This window comes from Eucyclogobius newberryi, unplaced genomic scaffold (assembly GCF_026437365.1).
Source record: "Eucyclogobius newberryi isolate DKJ021-1_F unplaced genomic scaffold, fEucNew1.0.hap1 SCAF_18, whole genome shotgun sequence".
In the NCBI taxonomy this organism is placed as follows: Eukaryota; Metazoa; Chordata; class Actinopteri; order Gobiiformes; family Gobiidae; genus Eucyclogobius; species Eucyclogobius newberryi.
Window position 1 is genome coordinate 18,004,390 of NW_027315812.1, and position 19,200 is coordinate 18,023,589.

The window sequence follows — 19,200 nt, forward strand, 5'->3', positions numbered from 1 at the left end:
GGCAATGACGGCTCCAGCTGACTTGCTGCTTTTTTGCAGATTTTTCATTTATTCTGTTGAGAATTTTGCATGAATGTAGACACTTAAACAGGACAGAGGCAGAAACATGGCATGAGTCTGAGATCTATGGTGGCATTGTGGCTGTAGTGTCTGTAGTGTCTGATCAAACACATGCACTCTTAAGAGCCTGTCTCAGGTTTTAACACGCGGCTCAGCCTTCACTATCCCACTGAGGTGGCATTTAAATAATGAGCTTAGTTTGTTTTTTCTGCCTGGGCTGCTCCTCTACAAGCTCTGCCTGTCCCCCCTTGTTACCACCGCTTATATTCAATATTAATTGTTTCCTTTAAGAATGTCTCATTGAATGTGACATATTAGGCTTACACACAACACAGAAAACCCAATTAACAAAAAGGTTTTGAGAGACCATAGTGTTAGAGTTGGTGTGTGGCTCAGAGGTTATTGCTCCAGCACACATGCAGACCGAACTTGTTGCCTCAGCTCCAGTCAGTTCAGTCATGACCTGTAGATTATATACTACAGTCTACATGATGAAAGGTTAATTTGGGAATTAACTTGTCCTTCCTTAATCTTCATAAATAATTACTAGTATCTTGAATCCTCAATATGATAATATGATTTTGTGCACAATTGTTTCACTTGTCCTTGCACAAAGCTGCTTACATTTATCGAAACACTAATCTTCTCCAGAGGGGGGAGGTCACCATCTATCACCATTATTTTCCACATCTTTTCAGATTTTATTTTCCATTTAGAGCTTACGTTTCTATCCAGTCAGTAAATGTTCTTTGTCTTCACATTTTCTTCAGTAGATTCATTTTGACACTACAAACACGTCCTGAATTCTCTGTAACATTCTCTGTACAGTTTTTGGCATCAGTATCTTACACATAGATTTTTCAGAAAGGACCTGTGTGATCTTTGAATGTTGCTTTGCAAATGCATTTGACACTGAAAAATACAATGGCTTAAACTCTGCGCTAATATTTTCTGACCCACTTTTGGCTCATGACCTACCTTCACCAAAGTATAGTCACACTCATATGCCCATATCAGAGGAAGTGGTTACTTATCAACTGTGACGCACCAGCCAAGATGCATTTTGTTCCAGAGGAAATGCTGCCTAGTATTACTGGACTTAAACGTTTTATATACAAGCATGAAACTTTTCTGGAACTTGAATTTTCATTATTACAGACATAGTTCATTGAGCACCTTGAATTGATCAAGTATAACAGTATATGTCCACTGGTCTCTCATTATTAAGACCTTTTTAAAATTAAACTCCATGTAATATTAGTTAGCTATTGACACAAACTCACCTGCAGTGGTGATAGTGTTATGCCTGATTGATACATTTACCTTTTCTCTGTCGACAATTTTGAAACCGCTCTCAGGGATATAGACCCTATTCACTCTTATTATTTCTGTATTGACCTGGGTGTGTTTGTGTGCTTGTGCTTTTGTCTTGTAGCTACAGGAGGCAAAGCAGCAGGAGAGAGAGCGTCATCGACAACATTCCCCTGTTACACCTCAGAACGAGTCCAAGAGCCCGAGCCAAGAAGCCAACGGTCCCACGACGCCCCCCACCCTGACCATCAACATCCCCTCTGCTCCATCCACGCCCTCCACGGCCCCCTCCACCCCCGCCCCTGAAGGAAGCAGCAGGTCTGTGTCGGAGCAGGAGCCTGCCTACGAGAGTCCAGACCCGGAGAACGGGACTGAGTTTTGTATGGTAGAAAATGAACAGACAGAGGCAGACCAGGCGACGGCAGCAGCACAGAGTAAGCAATAACACTGTAGATTTAACAACTGGGAATGTGTTGTAGAACAAATAGAAATGCATTTGATGCATACTGTTTTTGTAAATCCAATTAATTATGTATTCATTGTTTTAATCTTTATTAATGGTTGTGTTTGTTTTTTTCCTTTCTTTTTAGATGCAGAAACTCGAGAGCATACAGAGGCCAATGAGGAAGGAGAGACTCCCAACTATGAGGAGAAAGCCCATGAAATTGTCCAGAGTATACTTCAAGAAGTAGTCAATACTGTAGCAGGAGGTAAGAGCATCATTACATGGTTCACAATTTATTGACTCATTTAAGGCCTGTTTCTGGGTGTTAGACATTACGCAAGAAAGCAGAAAGCTCTTTGTCACACGGCATTCTTCAAATAAATAATAATGTTTAGGCCTATATAAAGCCACAAGGCAGTTTTAGGGAAGACTCCCTATGTGCTCTTATATGCTGACAGAAAACGTAAAAGTACTACCCCGAGTTGTCGAGGTTTCAAGATATTTCTCTGTTTTTAAAAAATACACTTTATGACATTTAAAAAAAATGTATACATAATTTGTAATTATACGATCCGCCAAATATAATGTTTGAAACACATGCGCTAATCTGTAAAGACTAAAACTAACAATAGGACTAATAATTATGGAAAACCATTGTAAAAAACACATTAAAGTTGGGTTGATGCATAATATGTATGTAATTGTGCACAGGGCACTGTCTAGACCCTGCAAACCTGTGCTCGGAGGCAAAGGATTCGGGAGAGCCAGCAGAGTCGGAGCCAGCCGAGGTCGTCACCGAGGGGACCCAGAGCTCTCTGGAGGACGAGGGGACTGCAGGCAGTGACAATGAGCACGTCCATGCCAACGGCATCCCAGGCACCCCAATCTCTGCCTCCTTCACGCCGTCTCTGCCTGACGACCGGCTCTCCGTCTCATCCACTGACACTCAGGTTAAAGCGCTCACGTTTAAAAACATGTTTTATCACTGACTGGAATTTAGGTGTTTATTATTTTACTATGTATTAATTGATTTTGCAGGAATCTGGTGCTGCTCCGGGTCAGCCTCCAGGAGCTAAATTCTCTCACATCCTCCAGAAAGATGCTTTCCTCGTCTTTCGATCGCTTTGTAAACTGTCGATGAAGCCACTCTCTGATGGACCACCAGATCCCAAGTGAGCCATTTCTTTAGCTTTGTGTCTTTGCATCTTACAGCCACACAGGTTTTGTGTGTACCCTTTATCTGGTTTAATGGCTCATGTATTTTCTTCAATCTGAAATTCTTATGATTAGAAATTAACATTCAGTAGCATTTGCTGAGTCAGATACCACTTCTCCATCTTTGTGAGGGCACGATGTGTAGGAAACATATGAGTCATGTTTCTAATGGAGATTGGTCCAATAATAATTTGAGAAGTTGAATAAACCTTGATAAAAGACAATGAGACTCAGCTTTTAGGTCATCACAGAAAGGAAGTGAGAAAAAGATACTTCAGTTGCTCCAAGAATTTATATTTTATGAATTACAAAAGAAAAGAGACATTTCTGTTTTTCCTCCACAAATGTCCTCTGCCCTTTGGAGATAAAATGAATTGCTGAGAAGGAACTAGTTCCAGCATATAAAGTAGGGAAGTGTGAGGTTGCTGAAAAACACATCTTTGATTGTTTGAGAGATACATTATCATATTGTTTACATTCTTTTAGTGTTACAGATGTACCTATTTTATGAATGTCCTGAATTTGTCTTGAAATCGATAGAAAAACAACATATTTTCACATCTTTTGTATTTTGTCTGCTTTTAGGTCTCATGAGTTGCGGTCGAAGGTCTTGTCTCTGCAGCTGCTGCTGTCTATTCTGCAGAATGCTGGGCCCATTTTTAAAACCAATGAAATGTTCATAAATGCCATCAAGCAGTACCTGTGTGTGGCTCTGTCCAAGAACGGGGTATCCTCTGTGCCCGAGGTCTTTGAACTCTCTCTGTCCATCTTCCTCACTCTGCTGTCACACTTCAAGACTCATCTCAAGATGCAAATCGAGGTAATCTCCGCTGCGCTGGAAGGCATTATCTGCTTTTACTTTGATCTCCAGATCTTGCTACAGAATCAGAATCAGAATCAGAATCAGTGTTTGGTTACGGAATTAGTATACTAAAATGTGACTGAATTATAAAATCACAGGTAACCTCAGTACCAAAGTATTGAATTGCCCATCTGCATTTGTCTTAATGAAAAAGTGTCAACTTGTATTTCTAGGAAATACTCAAAACTAGATTCCACCCTAAAACAATGATCAGCAGATTTTACAGTCAGTGTGTGACGCCTGTAGTGTTTCTTTTCATGATTAAAAAAAACTTTATTCACATATGGACCTCTGTCTCTGGTTCAGGTCTTCTTCAAAGAGATTTTTCTCTACATCCTTGAGACCTCGACTAGTTCCTATGACCACAAGTGGATGGTGATCCAGACCCTCACCAGAATCTGTGCAGGTCTGTTGTCTCTGCTCTGTTCAACAGAAACACTGTAAAACCTGTAATTGAACAACATGTCTTTTTGCAGATGCCCAGAGTGTGGTGGACATCTATGTCAATTATGATTGTGACTTGAATGCTGCTAACATTTTTGAACGTTTGGTCAATGACCTTTCAAAAATTGCACAGGGCCGTGCCGGCCATGAGCTCGGCACCACACCTTTACAGGTACAACATTAATATGACTTGAATAACTGTAAACGCAAGGCAAAGCGAGTAACCTGTAATACTCTTTGTTTAGGAGCTGACTCTACGAAAGAAGGGCCTTGAATGTCTAGTGTCCATTTTGAAATGTATGGTAGAATGGAGTAAGGACCAGTATGTGAATCCCAACTCACAGACCAGCCTTGGTAAGACCTGTGCACATGATCTAAATGGTTAATATGTTTGTTGGTTAATGTTAGTCTTCTGTTTGATTAAATACAACATTTTGTATAATTTAAAATAAAACCAGGGTTAGTGATAGTTTACATCTGCTTGCAATTGTTTGACAGGAAGTATCAGTATCGGCGCAATAACTTTTTAGTAGCGGCAGAGGGAAAATGCTCACATGGTCTGAAAGAGTATAAAACCTTGGGCCAAACTAGTGTCAAATGCCTTTATACCACATACAGGACATTCCTCAAGGAAAAAAAAAAACACTGGATCTCTTAGCCAAAGGAACAGCTAAAGGTGCAGAGAAAGTGCCCTTTTTAGAATTGGCTGTGAAATCAATCCCACAGGCCACTGCGACTGTAACCACGGCGGCCCTTAGGCTAAGCTATCATAACTAACCAGCTCACAGATAAACTTGTCTTTTCACATTCTGGTGCAATTTTCAAATGTCTTCAGAGTTAAACACATGCATTTCAATTGTTTCCTTTCAAATATGTTTCATTATGTTGGAAAATCTACAAAGCACGAGCAGGTAACTGTACTATTGTCTGCAGTGGTTGCTAGAACTGTGTTGCTGTGCAAGATTTGTTAGAATTCTGTTTAACTTTAAATTTGGTTCCAACAGACTTCCTTGTGTTGTGTTGACATTTTCTACTTATCTTTTACAACTTAATTTTACTAAATCCTCCTCTATACTTATTAACTATTTCTTCCCTGTTTAAATATGTTTGCCCAGTTTGTCCCTTTCCCTGTAAGACTAGATGCACAAAAGACATGCAACCAACTTAAATTTCTCCACCACTGCCTTAAATGTTTTAGAGGATTTCCAATGAGTAATAAGACGCTGGGTTGGTAGCACTGGCCACACTCCAGCCGGCATCATTCTTGTGCGGCTTAAAAAACACAGCCTTTTCCAGCCCCTAGTTCCAACTGCACCTCCTGAAGCTTTTAGATAATCCCCTTTTACTATGCCCCTTGCCTCTCGCTCTGTGTGCTCTGCTTCCACCTGCTCTTTGTACATAAACATGGGCCCTTTACAGTTTTAGTCAGAACAAACAGCAGTGTGTGCACCCTTTCTGTCTGCAATCATTTGTAAATCTGCCCCAGGGTCATTTTTACTCCCTTTTTTGTTGCAGTTTCCTTTTTCGTTTACTGCGTTCGTTCTTGCTTGTGTCAGTTAATTTTCCAAACCTCTTAGTTGAGTTTCTGCCGTGCTGACAAAACGCTCCTTTGTACTTTTGTGATTTCACTAGCACTTGGATGTAAATGCCTGGAGCTTTATAATTACGTAGAACCTTTCTCTCCCTTTTTCTTTTTTTACTTAGGATTGGGTGATATGGGGGGGAAATCAACATTTTCTCGCTCACTATTTCAATTTATGTTGCTTTGTATTGGCTTTAGGGTGGTTGGTTAAATTTCACTTACTCAGGGCATTATGGTGGCAGACCAATATGAGCATTGGCTGGGGAAAAATCATTAAATGTTACTGTTTATCGTCATATCACCAACCCTACTAGTGATATTACTCCACTAATACTCTTTCTCTGTCGTATAATGTTGTCTTTTCTTTTTCGTAGGTCAAGAGAAACCATCTGAGCAGGACAACTCTGAGACCAAAGCCCCAGACACTATAAACCGCTACGGGAGCATTAACTCTCTGGACTCCACCGCGTCTTCCGGCATCGGGAGCTACAGCACGCAAATGTCCGGCACTGACAACCCGGAGCAATTCGAGGTCTTGAAACAGCAGAAGGAAATTATCGAGCAAGGCATAGACCTGTAGGTTTGCCCTGCATACGCTTCAATTATTCATCATGTTGTTGCAGTACTGACACTGTTGTTCTGTGCAATTTACAGATTTAACAAGAAGCCGAAGAGGGGGATCCAGTACCTGCAAGAGCAAGGCATGCTGGGTACAACGCCGGAGGACCTTGCACAGTTTTTGCATCAAGAAGAAAGGCTTGATTCAGTAAATGTTCCTTTTACTAATGTATTGTTTAATATGAACAGGACCAAGGACCAAGGACTGATTTTACACTTGATCAAACTCATAATAAGATCAGATCACTTTTATTTTTCCCATAATGGTGACCAACCTTGCCTGACCAGTCAGTCCCTCCTACATTCTGTTCAAATGCAGAAGGGTCTGGAATCCAACCCAGTCGCTCCAATTTCCAAAGGGAGTGATTGACAGGCGGATTAACCAATCAGACAAACGCATTGTCTGTTAGCATCTAAACAAACATGGTGGATTACGAGGAAAAAATAAAAAAAAACAGACTCAAAAACATTGCCGACTTCTGCCTTGTCAACAAGTGACGCACTAAACTCTGTAAAGCTGAGGTAAATGAAGTTATATATTTTGTTCTGAACGTTCTGAAAATATTTTCGTGATGTCTTCCGCATTTGAGAGACGCGTGACATGAATTAGTGGCGGTAGTTGGACCGGTTCATGCTTGGAGAGTTTTTTTTAACGCCCCCCAATGGTCCGATTCCAGACCCTTCTGCATTTGAACAGAATGTAGGAGGGACTGGCTGGTCAGGCAAGTGCAATTCCAGTGTTGCAACAGAGATTAGGCACAGAAAAACAGTTTAGGAATAGAAGTGGAATAAACGGATAACTTAGAAATAACTTACAAAAATTACACACTCTTATTTACAGCTGTTATATGGACAGAATGTGTGAAGAGCATAAACATGTTTGATTTTGGGATACAGCACTATAAAAACACCAAAAGAACAAATGTTTGAAATTGAAATGACAAAATATTTAATTTCACTTTGAATAGATTTTTGAAATGATTCTCAAGATGTGTTATAAAATATAGGTAATATGAATGATCAATGATAATGTAATTGAATTAGTACTTTAAGGGAATAAATAATTACATTTGATTAGATTTATGTTGCGCGTTACAAGCGTCCTTAAACTTCTCAACACATTGTCCAATTATCCATTTGTCATCAGTCACACTCTTTGATGGTAAGATACTTCTCACACACGCCTTGGGACGCATTTATGTGACGTCAGATGTGGCTGTCATTCTGCGCCTTGAGCATTGCCAATGACGAGTCGGTGTTATTCCTAATTGGTCCAGGAGTGGTCCATGAAAATGTTTCAAAGGTAGTCATCTGGACATGTTTATGAAATCTAGATGTTTTGACTGCCGGAAGTCGTTTTCATGTAATGACTACTAAGCACAAACTTTCCACCGTCTGAGCTACTGCCAGACTTTTTTGTTTTTCGTTCTACGTGAGATAGTAATTCACTCAGTGCTTTTATTGCTTCCTTAGACTCAGGTTGGAGAGTTCCTGGGGGACAACGACCGGTTCAATAAAGAGGTGATGTACGCCTACGTGGATCAGATGGACTTCCAGGGCAAAGACTTTGTGTCCGCGCTGAGGATATTCCTGGAGGGCTTTCGACTCCCGGGAGAAGCCCAGAAGATTGACCGACTCATGGAGAAATTTGCTGCTAGATATCTTGAATGCAATCAGGGGTGAGAGTGTAGCCCTTATGCTAACTCGCTAAGTGCTAATTTGGCAACTGATTTGGCTGATGTTCATCTTTGGGCTTAACTTTATTGTTCATTTTCAGACAAACCCTCTTTGCCAGTGCTGACACGGCATACGTCCTGGCCTATTCCATCATTATGCTGACAACAGACCTTCACAGTCCACAGGTGAGCGCTCCGCTTTAGTGACACCGCCGTTGTCTTTTGATGGCAACTCAGCATCTTTTTTTTTGTGTCTCTCAAGGTGAAAAATAAAATGTCAAAAGAGCAGTACATCAAGATGAACCGGGGGATTAACGACAGCAAAGACCTGCCTGAGGAGTATCTGTCGGCCATTTACGACGAGATCGCTGGGAAGAAGATTGCCATGAAGGAGACCAAGGAGCTCACCATGAAATCTAACAAACAGAGTAAGTGGACTGCTGTAATTGCTAGTGACTTTTTTTTATAGTTTTGATATCAGTCATTTTAATCCATAGTAATATTCTGATGTTAAGAGTTTTATTGTGTATATTCTTCTGTCCTTGAGGGTTTTATCATTTTTCTTTTTTGTTATGGCATTCACTGTGAATAACAAAGACATATTTTTTTGTGTCACAAGTAGCCTTAATGTTTATATTACAATAGCCTCCACTGAGTCTTGAACGATGTGCTTGTCTTTATGTTTAATCCCTTCAGGTGTGGCCAGTGAGAAGCAGCGGCGCCTGTTGTACAATGTAGAAATGGAGCAAATGGCAAAAACTGCCAAAGCTTTGATGGAGGCTGTGAGCCACGTCCAGGCCCCGTTCACCAGCGCCACACATCTGGAGCACGTCAGGCCCATGTTCAAGGTAACACGCTCTCACTGCTCATCCACACAGGGGACACACTGTACCAGAAACGGGGGGACTAACAGTTCTGACCCTGAACTTCCAGCTGGCATGGACTCCGTTCCTGGCAGCATTCAGCGTGGGTCTGCAGGACTGTGATGACACCGAGGTGGCCTCTCTGTGTCTGGAGGGCATCCGCTGTGCAATCCGGATAGCGTGCATCTTCTCTATACAAGTATGTCAGTCTAACAGCAGTGTAAAATGTCCTTAAATGTCAGTGTCTCTATATAACTGTGTTTCTCTGTAACAGTTGGAGCGGGATGCGTATGTCCAGGCTCTAGCGCGGTTCACTTTGTTGACAGCGAGTTCTGGCATCGCTGAAATGAAGCAGAAAAACATTGACACTATCAAGACCCTCATCACTGTGGCACACACTGACGGAAACTACCTGGGAAACTCCTGGCACGAGGTCAGTCCTGCAAAATGACTCTGTTGACAATTATTGTTGGCTGTTGTGTTGTTGTATCTCCCCTTTTCCCACTCCTAGATGATGGAGCATATAACAATCTTTCCTTTGCTAACCATAAAGCAGATTATTTACTGAAGAGACATCCTTGCAAATTAAACGGATAGTAAATAATATAACATCTTGTTGCCTGCAATAGTATTGTGCAACTTTGCAATAGGAATACGGTTTTCAGTGTTTTCTATGCAATTAATGTATTTATTAATTTATTTACCTGGAGAACCCTTTGTTTTTCTGTCTTATTTGCCCTGTGGCTCAGTTTGTATGCTGCTCTTCCCTTGTATTATTCTCCAGATCTTGAAGTGCATCAGTCAGTTGGAGTTGGCTCAGCTCATCGGTACAGGGGTGAAAGCCCGCTACATCTCAGGGACGGTGCGCGGCAAAGAGGGCTTCATCACAAGCACCAAGGAACAGACCAACGACGAGTATCTGGGACTAGGTGAGGGTCATTTTAAAGTGAACAGAAATGTGGTCAAATATTCCTATAGTACTTTACGCCCTTTTAAAACGATCTCTAAATCTATAGTTGGTGGGACTGTGGATCGTAAACAGATTGCTAGCATCCAGGAGTCAATCGGAGAGACCAGCTCTCAGAGTGTGGTGGTGGCTGTAGACAGGTAATTTTTGTTATATGACACATTACATTAAAATGTACAAGTTTAAGCAAAATGTTTGTCTTTTGCGCTGCAGGATATTCACAGGCTCCACCAGACTGGATGGTAACGCAATAGGTGAGTCTAAGATAATTCAGGCTTTTTTCTTTCATGGACAATCTTTTTCTGGTTTGATTATAATGACTCAGTCCACTCTGAGGCACAAAGCAACCGTTTATGTTCACTTGTGTGTGTTTGTCAGTGGATTTCGTGCGCTGGCTATGTGCTGTGTCCATGGATGAGCTGGCCTCGCCCACACACCCACGGATGTTCAGCCTGCAGAAAATAGTAGAGATCTCCTACTACAATATGGGCCGCATCAGGCTCCAGTGGTCGAGGATATGGGAGGTCATTGGAGACCACTTTAACAAGGTAAAACACGACAACACGAAGAGAGACATTTGAAATGTTAGAACTAGTTCTAAACTTGGGTTCTTTGTTATAGCAAATAATATCTTAGTTTACAGTTCAAAAATAATAATACAATTTTGCATATTCCCAAAAGGTCCATACAATTATCTTAATCTTAATATCAACTCACAATGGCCACATTCTCGCTTCCACACACCCCACATCCAAACTGGGACATTTTTATTATTATGTTTTACCTTGTGTAGAGCAGTAATAAACCAGGACTTGTACTGGAACAGACCAAGTCTACAACAGACCAACATGAACAGAGCTCACAAGTTCTTACAGTACATGTCTTTATTTTACAGGTGGGCTGTAACACCAATGAAGATGTTGCAATCTTTGCAGTGGATTCTTTAAGGCAGCTGTCTATGAAGTTTTTGGAGAAAGGCGAGCTGGCAAACTTCAGATTCCAGAAAGACTTCCTCCGACCTTTTGAGCACATCATGAAAAAGAACAGGTAAAGGGGCTCGTGTTTCTGATCTAAATCTCTGCTCTGTGAAAGTACAAGGCCTGTATTGTATGAGACTGTTAATATTTCTGCTCTGGCTGAGGACAATCTGTGATTCAGTCCAGCAGTCACTCTGCCCTCCCCAGTCTCTGTTTCCTCCTTTCTTTCCCTCTGCTCTTTGATGATCTGTGCTGCTCACTTGTTTACTGCAACTCAACATTGAAACTCACCTATTTGTTTTTTGGACTGTTTCTTCCTGTAAATTTTCTTTCTTTTGTGTATAAAACAAAGTCTAATTTAATTTAAAACTGGCCCTTTGCAGTAGAATTGCCTCCTCTGATCCTGCTGCTAGCATAATCAAAAGCATATTTGACAGCATTGCACTTTTCATTGATGTGAATGAGCGCAGCAGCCAGTGAGTCGCCCACTGACTGAGCAGACGGAGGAGGGGATGGCAAGTGGCCACGTAACAACCCCTGCAGCTCCGGCCCATTAGACGATCTCTGCCCCCCTCCGGGCGGATGAGCAGCTCCGTGCGTGCGTGCGTGTGTGTTCAACCTCCTTCATAACTACAGAACCATTAGGAGAGCTCTTCACTATGGCAACTGTTGCTGTAAAACCCACTTTGCCAAGATGACTGAAATAATGCTTCCAGTGACAATGTTATCAGAAGCTTTTAAGGTTAATTGACAAAAAACACTTCTGATTATGTTTAATAGTTTTGTGCTACTTGCTACTACTAGAGGCAAGTAGCACAAAGTAGTAGTCAAAATATTACTCAAGTAAAAAGTAGTGATCCAAATAATTACTCAAACAAAATGTAGATATTTTATCTGGTCCAAAATGGAGAAAATCCATTGTTGCAACGCACAGTTCAAGAACAGGTGAACATGCAATACAAAAAAAAATCTAAATAAATAGCTATTATTAAATAAAACATTTAATTTAGCACAGACTTTTGTAGCAAACAAAACTATTATTTACAATAAGTGACTATGATTATGTACAGTGCAGAATATGGACAAGATTAAATGGGTAATAATGACTCAAGTAAAAAGAGTAACTGCTACATCTGAGTTAGTTTTGACGTAGAACATTTAAAAAGAAATGATTTTCAGATTTTTTAGATAATGTAATAAATAGACGGACAAAACATTTTTTTAAAAGCACAGGTTTTTATATTTTCAAAAGGTTTAAGAAGCGCAAATGTTCAAATAATTTAAAGCTTTTAAAGCTTTTGCCACATTTAGACGTACTCACAATGAGTAGGAAAGAGTAAATAAAACTTTTACTCGAATAAGACTCGTCGTCTCTGAAAAGTACAATTTCTTCTAAAAGTTACTCAAGTAAATGTAAATTTTATACAGATTTCAAACTTGCATCATAACTGCATTCCTCTCTTTCCAGGTCCCCCACCATCAGAGACATGGTTGTGCGCTGTATAGCTCAAATGGTGAACTCGCAGGCAGCAAATATCCGCTCTGGTTGGAAGAATATCTTTTCAGTCTTCCATTTGGCCGCTTCGGACCAGGACGAAAGCATTGTGGAGTTGGCCTTCCAAACCACCGGCCATATCGTCAGTAAGTGAAAAAAGTCATCTCTAACATGTGGCTTCATATTCAATGGAGACCTGTCTAGTAAAATCTTTTTTATTCCAGCGAATGTATTTGAGAAGCACTTTGCAGCCACCATCGACTCCTTCCAAGATGCCGTCAAGTGTCTGTCAGAGTTTGCCTGTAATGCCTCGTTTCCAGACACCAGCATGGAGGCCATCCGGCTCATCCGACACTGCGCCAAATACGTGTCTGAAAGGCCTCAGGTTAGCATCACACTCTTAACAAAACACTACCTTCACGTGTGCGTCAAATTGGTTTGATCATTTATTGCACATTAAATCTGAGGATGGTTACAGTTGGCAAATCACAAAGGCTGCATTTATTTTAGTAACTTAAAGGTTGAATGGATGATTTTTTTGGCATAAATTTGAGTCTTATTTCCTCGTGGCGTGGACTGCCGATTAGTCCTGCCACGTATCAATCATAAAACGCACCTACCGCTCACCTGCAGCCGCGTCGGCTCTTCCCACATTTCCGTGTGTCTAAGCGCATTGATCTATCATAATATAGTTCCCTAAGTGTACGGGGCAAAATGAAGAAGGAGAAAGACAGTTCGAGCTGACTCAGAAGTGGACTGAAATCTACGGGAGATGAGAGATGCGATGCGCTCCGTCGCGCTAATAAACAAACGCACATGTGTGTTGTATCAGTCCGCACGGGCTGAGTTCTCAAATCGCCGAAAAATCGTCCATTGCGCCTTTAAGGCTTCTACAAACACCAAAATGTATGATGTATTATTATGGTTCTTATCAGCAAGACTGTAGTTAAGACCAATGTTTCCCAACCTGTGGCACCGAATAAGGAGTATTTTCTGGACTATAAGTCGCACCGGAGTATAAGTCGCACCAGCCAAAAATGCATTATAGAGAAGAAAAAAACATATATAAGTTGCACTGGAGTATAAATAGCATTTTTGGGGGAAATTTATTTGATAAAATCCAAGACCAAGAATAGACGTTTAATCTTGAAATGCAATTTAAAATAATAACAGATTAGAGAACATGGTGAATAGGTTTACGTATGCTAACGTAACACCTTCAGCTCCATGACTCGTGACTCAGTGCCTCGTATGTTAACGTGACATATTAGCAGTTATTCAGATAACTATAGCATCAAGAACATGCTAAGAAGTTTAACAAATCATCAGTTTTACCTCAAATCACTAAATCCATTGAATTCTTCTTCCTCGGTGTCACTTCTAAACATCTCCGCAAACGCCGTAGATAGAGGAAGTGCTGATCCTTCTTCTGCGTCGCTTAGAGCCTAGAGCGCCCTCTTGCAGTTGCCAGTGTGAAAATAACTAATAATATCACATATGCCAAAACTATGAAAAAATGTGCAGCTTATAGTCCAGAAATTACGCTACTTGGAACTAAACTTATTAAAACAATGAAAAAAGATGCATCTTATAGTCTGGAAAATCCGGTACTTTGAATAGTTTTTTTTTTTTTAATTCAAAGTTCTGGACATAAATATCATTACAAATCATTAAAAAATATTTAAAGAAAATATGTGATTATAATAATTGACTTAATACATAGAATATAGAATATACCTCTTTGTTAGAGACATTTTAGGGGTACATGAATCAAAAAATATTGGGAACTACTGGTCTAGACCTCTAATGTACATGAAATGAAATGCATGGGACACAACCTTTGATTTAAGTTACTTTGGCCTGGAAATGCCTGTGAGAGAAATTACAATTAATCACAGGCCTTATTGCACTTAAGATTAGTGACAATGTAAGATTCAGCTCTCTTGTGGGTGTGAGCCTCCAGGGCACAGAGGGAACCGCTAAAGCTCTTATAGAATTGCTTGTTCAAGATGCACATTGAGAACGCGTGGAAATGTATATTTTGTGAGAGGAATAATAGTCTTCATGGAGCTGTGCAGTGAAAATGTGGTTCTTCTCTAACAGGCTTTCAAAGACTACACTAGCGATGACATGAATGTAGCACCGGAGGATCGCGTGTGGGTGCGCGGCTGGTTTCCCATCCTCTTCGAGCTCTCGTGCATCATCAACAGGTGTAAACTGGATGTGAGGACCAGGTGGGCGGAGTTCAACGGCAGCTTTGTATTACAGGCACTGAGCCACACTGAGACAATATGTTCATATCATCTTAGCTCACCGACCCCATGAAAAGACTAGAGGAAAACATGACAATTAAGTGTGAGTTGTTTTTCTTTTCCCAGGGGGCTAACGGTAATGTTTGAAGTGATGAAGACATACGGCCACACCTTTGAAAAACACTGGTGGCAAGATTTGTTCAGAATTGTTTTTAGAATCTTTGACAATATGAAGTTGCCTGAGCAGCAGACTGAGGTATATAATATTTAAAACGAAATCAAATATGTTTCTGTCATTAGTACGGTTAATGACGTGTTATGTAACTGCTATATTGTTTGTACTTGACAGAAAGCAGAGTGGATGACAACCACCTGTAACCATGCACTTTATGCCATTTGTGATGTTTTCACACAATACTTCGAGTCCCTAAACGATGTGCTTTTGGACGATATCCTGGCTCAGCTCTACTGGTGTGTCCAGCAGGGTGAGGACAGGACAAATGACTTGGTTTTCTGAGGTAGTATTTCTTCTTGATCCTGTTTGTTTTCCTCCGTGTCTGTGTGAGCAGATAATGAGCAGCTGGCCCGCTCAGGCACCAACTGTTTGGAGAATGTAGTTATTTTGAATGGAGAGAAGTTCTCCCTCGAGACTTGGGACAAAACGTGTAACTGCATGTTGGACATCTTCAAGACAACCATCCCTCATGTGTAAGAATCTGTATCAAAACAGATTGTGCATAAATGTATGAAGGCTGCTCATCTTTCTAATCCAATAAATATCTATTTGTGTCCTCAGCTTGTTAACATGGAGACCAGCAGGAGCAGAAGGAGAGCCGTTCACACTCACTCTGTCTGAAAAACAACTGGTGAGAGAAACACAAACAATGCATATGACCGCAATGCATGTTTTTCTAATTATTACTTTATTTAATTGAATATTAGCCTGTGGTAAAAACATCAGCCGAGTTTCAGTTTGTGAGGAAGATTTGAAAAAGTAAAGTTGAACATTATATTTAAGTAGTGCTGAGTCCTAAAACTATTGTATAATTAATGTAGATGTTGGCCTTTGTTTACAATGTGGTTTCTATGATTGTCAAATGGGGAAAATAAACTTATTTTTTGTAAATGTTAAATATAATTCTCTTTTAGTGAAATGTATATTAGGAAATGAGAGGTTTTGTCTATAGGAGTTTTTGTTTATAAGAGTTCTTCTATTAAAATTTTAAACTTCCTATAAGTTATCTGTCCTTTTCCTCTGTATCTACCTGCGTTGCAACAATGAAATTTCCCCAGGTGTGGACAAAGGAATATCTTATCTTATAGTCTAAACTTGTCATGTGCAAAATCCGAGTGCATTTATCTTCATTTAATTATCAAACGGAGTCTTTGTCCATTTGATTTCAGGACACCGTTTCCCAGAAGTCCGTGGACATCCAGTCACGCTCCGATGACCAGCTCTCCCTCAGCAGTGCCGACCGCGTTGCCGTGGAGACCCGTCGACAGAGCCAGTACAGTTCGGGTGTGGCAGAGACCAGGAACTCCACCAGTAAGTCATAACTTCACTTTAGACCCCTCTTATCTGTATCTGTGAGCGTGTGTTGATCACCGTGTCCCCCGCAGAAGCCCTGGAGCAGCGACTGTTCTCGGCTCTGCTCATAAAGTGCGTCGTCCAGTTGGAACTCATCCAAACCATCGACAACATTGTCTTCTTTCCAGCCACCAGTAAAAAGGAGGACGCGGAGAACTTTGCTGCTGCTCAGGTGCAAACATTTTTGTTGCACATTCCTGATGCGTTTTTGAAAATATCTTCTGTTGTCTGAATATTGCTATCATGACCAGCCAAAGAAATCAATATTATATTTTGTCAGCATCATCCGCTTATACTTTTATGCCTTATTTTAGATCAATATAATAAGAAAAACGTATTGCCTAACTTTCCCAGGGCCGAGTTTGTATTCAACGTAGTATTCAAATGAATTTCTTACATTGCCTAGTAGGAAATGCATGGCTGCCGTGATGTCGAAACAACACAGAATACAATGTTTTGTGTTGTATGTGCAGAGGGATGCCTTGTACGCAGCAGAGGTCCCCATGGAGACCCAGGACCAGGGCATGTATCGGTACCTGACCTCGCAGCAGCTCTTTAAGCTCCTGGACTGTCTCCTGGAGTCACACCACTTCGCTAAAGCCTTCAACTCCAACAACGAGCAGCGTACTCTACTCTGGAAAGCTGGTGAGACGAAATCTAAACGTGTGTAGCTTTTTTAATAGAGGTGGGGCACATTTCCACTAAAATATTCAATTGATCTGATTCCGTGTGGATTTGCCAATTTGGATGATTCTATATTGTGGTTGTCTGTTTAATACTCAACACATGCACATGCCACCCACTTCTATTGGACAGATTCTGCAGTTGATTTGTTGGAAGCAGAAAGGTTTAATTAAGTTTTACGAAGCTAGTAAGTGTTCAAGTGTGTTTTGCCATCCGCTCACCTTTTGATTGATGCATCTACAATGTTACACACGAGTGTCAGCAAGAACTTTTGATTGTGTGTTGAAGGTTTTAAGGGGAAGTCCAAGCCTAACCTGTTGAAGCAAGAGACCAGCAGCCTGGCATGTGGCCTGCGGATCCTTTTCCGAATGTACACTGATGAGAGTCGACAGGATGCCTGGGAGGAAGTGCAGAGGCGACTGCTCAAGTGAGGACAACACCAGCCCAATATCACTGTCCACATGCACCCAAACCATCGCCTTCTCACAAGTCCATAGGCCATATGTAGCTCCAATATGTAGCTCCAATTGTGTTGTTTAATATTTCCTCAGGCCGCTAACGTTTAGGTCTTTTGTGTGGCATAGCAAATTATCCACGGTCACTCATCCTTCGACAAAACCCACTATTTTCAGAGTTAAACACTGTCACACAGGTTTGTCGAAGGCAATTTGAGCAGACGTCGGAAAATGTGTTCTAAATTGGAGCCTATTTGAAAAGCTAATGGTTGTTGAAGTCCAGCGTAGGTTGTAATTGGAGCGTAATGGACATATTCAGCAGCTTTCTGATCCATCCTTGCATTTGCTTGAGAGCGGTGAATATACATTATTTATTTGTTGAATAAGTTATCATATTTTTGTGTAAGTAAAAAATACTGTCATTTTTCTGGTAGCGATCTGCCACCTCGTCTCCATGGAAACGTCTGCTTCTTGCCAAGATTACACAGAATAGCAATAAACTTCTCTCTTGCATTTATTCAATTTACAGTTTATATTGCTATTGACATGCTTGTCTCCATGGAGAAAGGAGTTTGTGCCATACTGTAGAACATTCCAGGCAAAGCAATGACCTTTTCCATAGATCAGCAGGTTGTGGACCCTTAACCATAAAGGTTACATAGTGTACCTTGAACTTGAACATGGAAATGCATTTTAAAATATGGTTAATACTTTGTTTATGACGGTGTAGATTTCGTATACTCCAGTGGACTCTGTTACTGTGCCAGTGTCTATAATAAAGCTGTCCACACATGAGGTATGATCTGTTCTGATGTCATCGCGTAGAACAGATTTCAGACCGCACACCGCACAAAGAGCCCCAGAGCTCTGATAGTTCTCCAAGAATAAGTATACGCTGTCAGAGGAACTCGCGTTTGATTGTTCAGTCAGCTTTACAGTCATGGCTGCGTCAATCTGCCGACAGCTGCCACACTGCCCTTTTTACCTCTCCTGCTTTCTTTAACCGAACACAAGGGTGGAAATATTAATGTTACTGTATTTTTCTTGTTTTCACTCTTATAAAGGCTTAAATGCTTTAATAATATAGTAAATTGTGGACGTAGTAAACAACAATTAGAGCCACGGTTTCTAATGATCAATGCTTGTTCTATAATGTATTTTTCTTTGTTGAACGAAAGTATTGTGTGTTTTGTGTTGTAGTGTGTGTAGCGAGGCTGTTGCGTACTTCTTGGCCCTGACTTCGGAGAGTCACAGAGAAGCTTGGACAAACCTACTGCTGCTCTTCCTCACTAAAGTGCTAAAAATCAGCGATGAACGGGTACGTAACTTTAACACGCCTCATCTGTTTTTGTTCATATTGCCCTCACAGAGCCGTTAGGATATCACGGTATGAAGATTTAAGGTCACGATTATTTTAAGAAGAAACATTGATGACAGTGAAATCCTTAATTTTCTTTCATTCTCAGTGTCTACCACATTAACATTCTTCAAGCCTATGATTGGCTTTATGAACTCTTTCTGAATTATACAGTTAATGTGACATAAACAGACAAACGAAAAATAACTTTACATTTAAATGGAGTTTTTAGGGGTTCAGATAAAATTTTTATTTAAAGTTATTTTTGCTTCTAAAATGGGCAATTATATATTTTCTGACCTGAATAATGAATAATTAACTAATTTTATAATCTTCACTTATCCCTAAT

General features: G+C 40.6%; 1 protein-coding gene across 4 annotated transcripts in view; it reads left to right on the plus strand.

Annotated features, from left to right (window-relative positions):
• Positions 1-19,200, plus strand: part of arfgef1 (ADP-ribosylation factor guanine nucleotide-exchange factor 1 (brefeldin A-inhibited)) — a 38,452-nt gene that overhangs the window by 17,899 nt on the left and 1,353 nt on the right. For 2 of the 4 annotated variants that reach the window (XM_072450772.1, XM_072450775.1), the window contains 33 exons: positions 1,496-1,805; positions 1,962-2,081; positions 2,528-2,766; positions 2,855-2,988; positions 3,617-3,851; positions 4,200-4,299; positions 4,370-4,509; positions 4,583-4,691; positions 6,294-6,495; positions 6,574-6,685; positions 8,011-8,216; positions 8,315-8,399; positions 8,476-8,641; positions 8,910-9,061; positions 9,147-9,275; positions 9,351-9,509; positions 9,861-10,005; positions 10,093-10,183; positions 10,257-10,297; positions 10,422-10,591; positions 10,939-11,090; positions 12,489-12,661; positions 12,740-12,900; positions 14,619-14,749; positions 14,894-15,023; positions 15,117-15,252; positions 15,337-15,475; positions 15,564-15,633; positions 16,172-16,313; positions 16,388-16,527; positions 16,829-17,000; positions 17,328-17,466; positions 18,695-18,812. In XM_072450772.1, the coding sequence (XP_072306873.1) occupies positions 1,496-1,805; positions 1,962-2,081; positions 2,528-2,766; positions 2,855-2,988; positions 3,617-3,851; positions 4,200-4,299; positions 4,370-4,509; positions 4,583-4,691; positions 6,294-6,495; positions 6,574-6,685; positions 8,011-8,216; positions 8,315-8,399; positions 8,476-8,641; positions 8,910-9,061; positions 9,147-9,275; positions 9,351-9,509; positions 9,861-10,005; positions 10,093-10,183; positions 10,257-10,297; positions 10,422-10,591; positions 10,939-11,090; positions 12,489-12,661; positions 12,740-12,900; positions 14,619-14,749; positions 14,894-15,023; positions 15,117-15,252; positions 15,337-15,475; positions 15,564-15,633; positions 16,172-16,313; positions 16,388-16,527; positions 16,829-17,000; positions 17,328-17,466; positions 18,695-18,812 (4,848 nt within the window). The remainder of the gene's footprint in view (positions 1-1,495; positions 1,806-1,961; positions 2,082-2,527; positions 2,767-2,854; positions 2,989-3,616; positions 3,852-4,199; positions 4,300-4,369; positions 4,510-4,582; positions 4,692-6,293; positions 6,496-6,573; positions 6,686-8,010; positions 8,217-8,314; positions 8,400-8,475; positions 8,642-8,909; positions 9,062-9,146; positions 9,276-9,350; positions 9,510-9,860; positions 10,006-10,092; positions 10,184-10,256; positions 10,298-10,421; positions 10,592-10,938; positions 11,091-12,488; positions 12,662-12,739; positions 12,901-14,618; positions 14,750-14,893; positions 15,024-15,116; positions 15,253-15,336; positions 15,476-15,563; positions 15,634-16,171; positions 16,314-16,387; positions 16,528-16,828; positions 17,001-17,327; positions 17,467-18,694; positions 18,813-19,200) is intronic. The other 2 variants (XM_072450773.1, XM_072450776.1) reach the window with 1 other exon arrangement.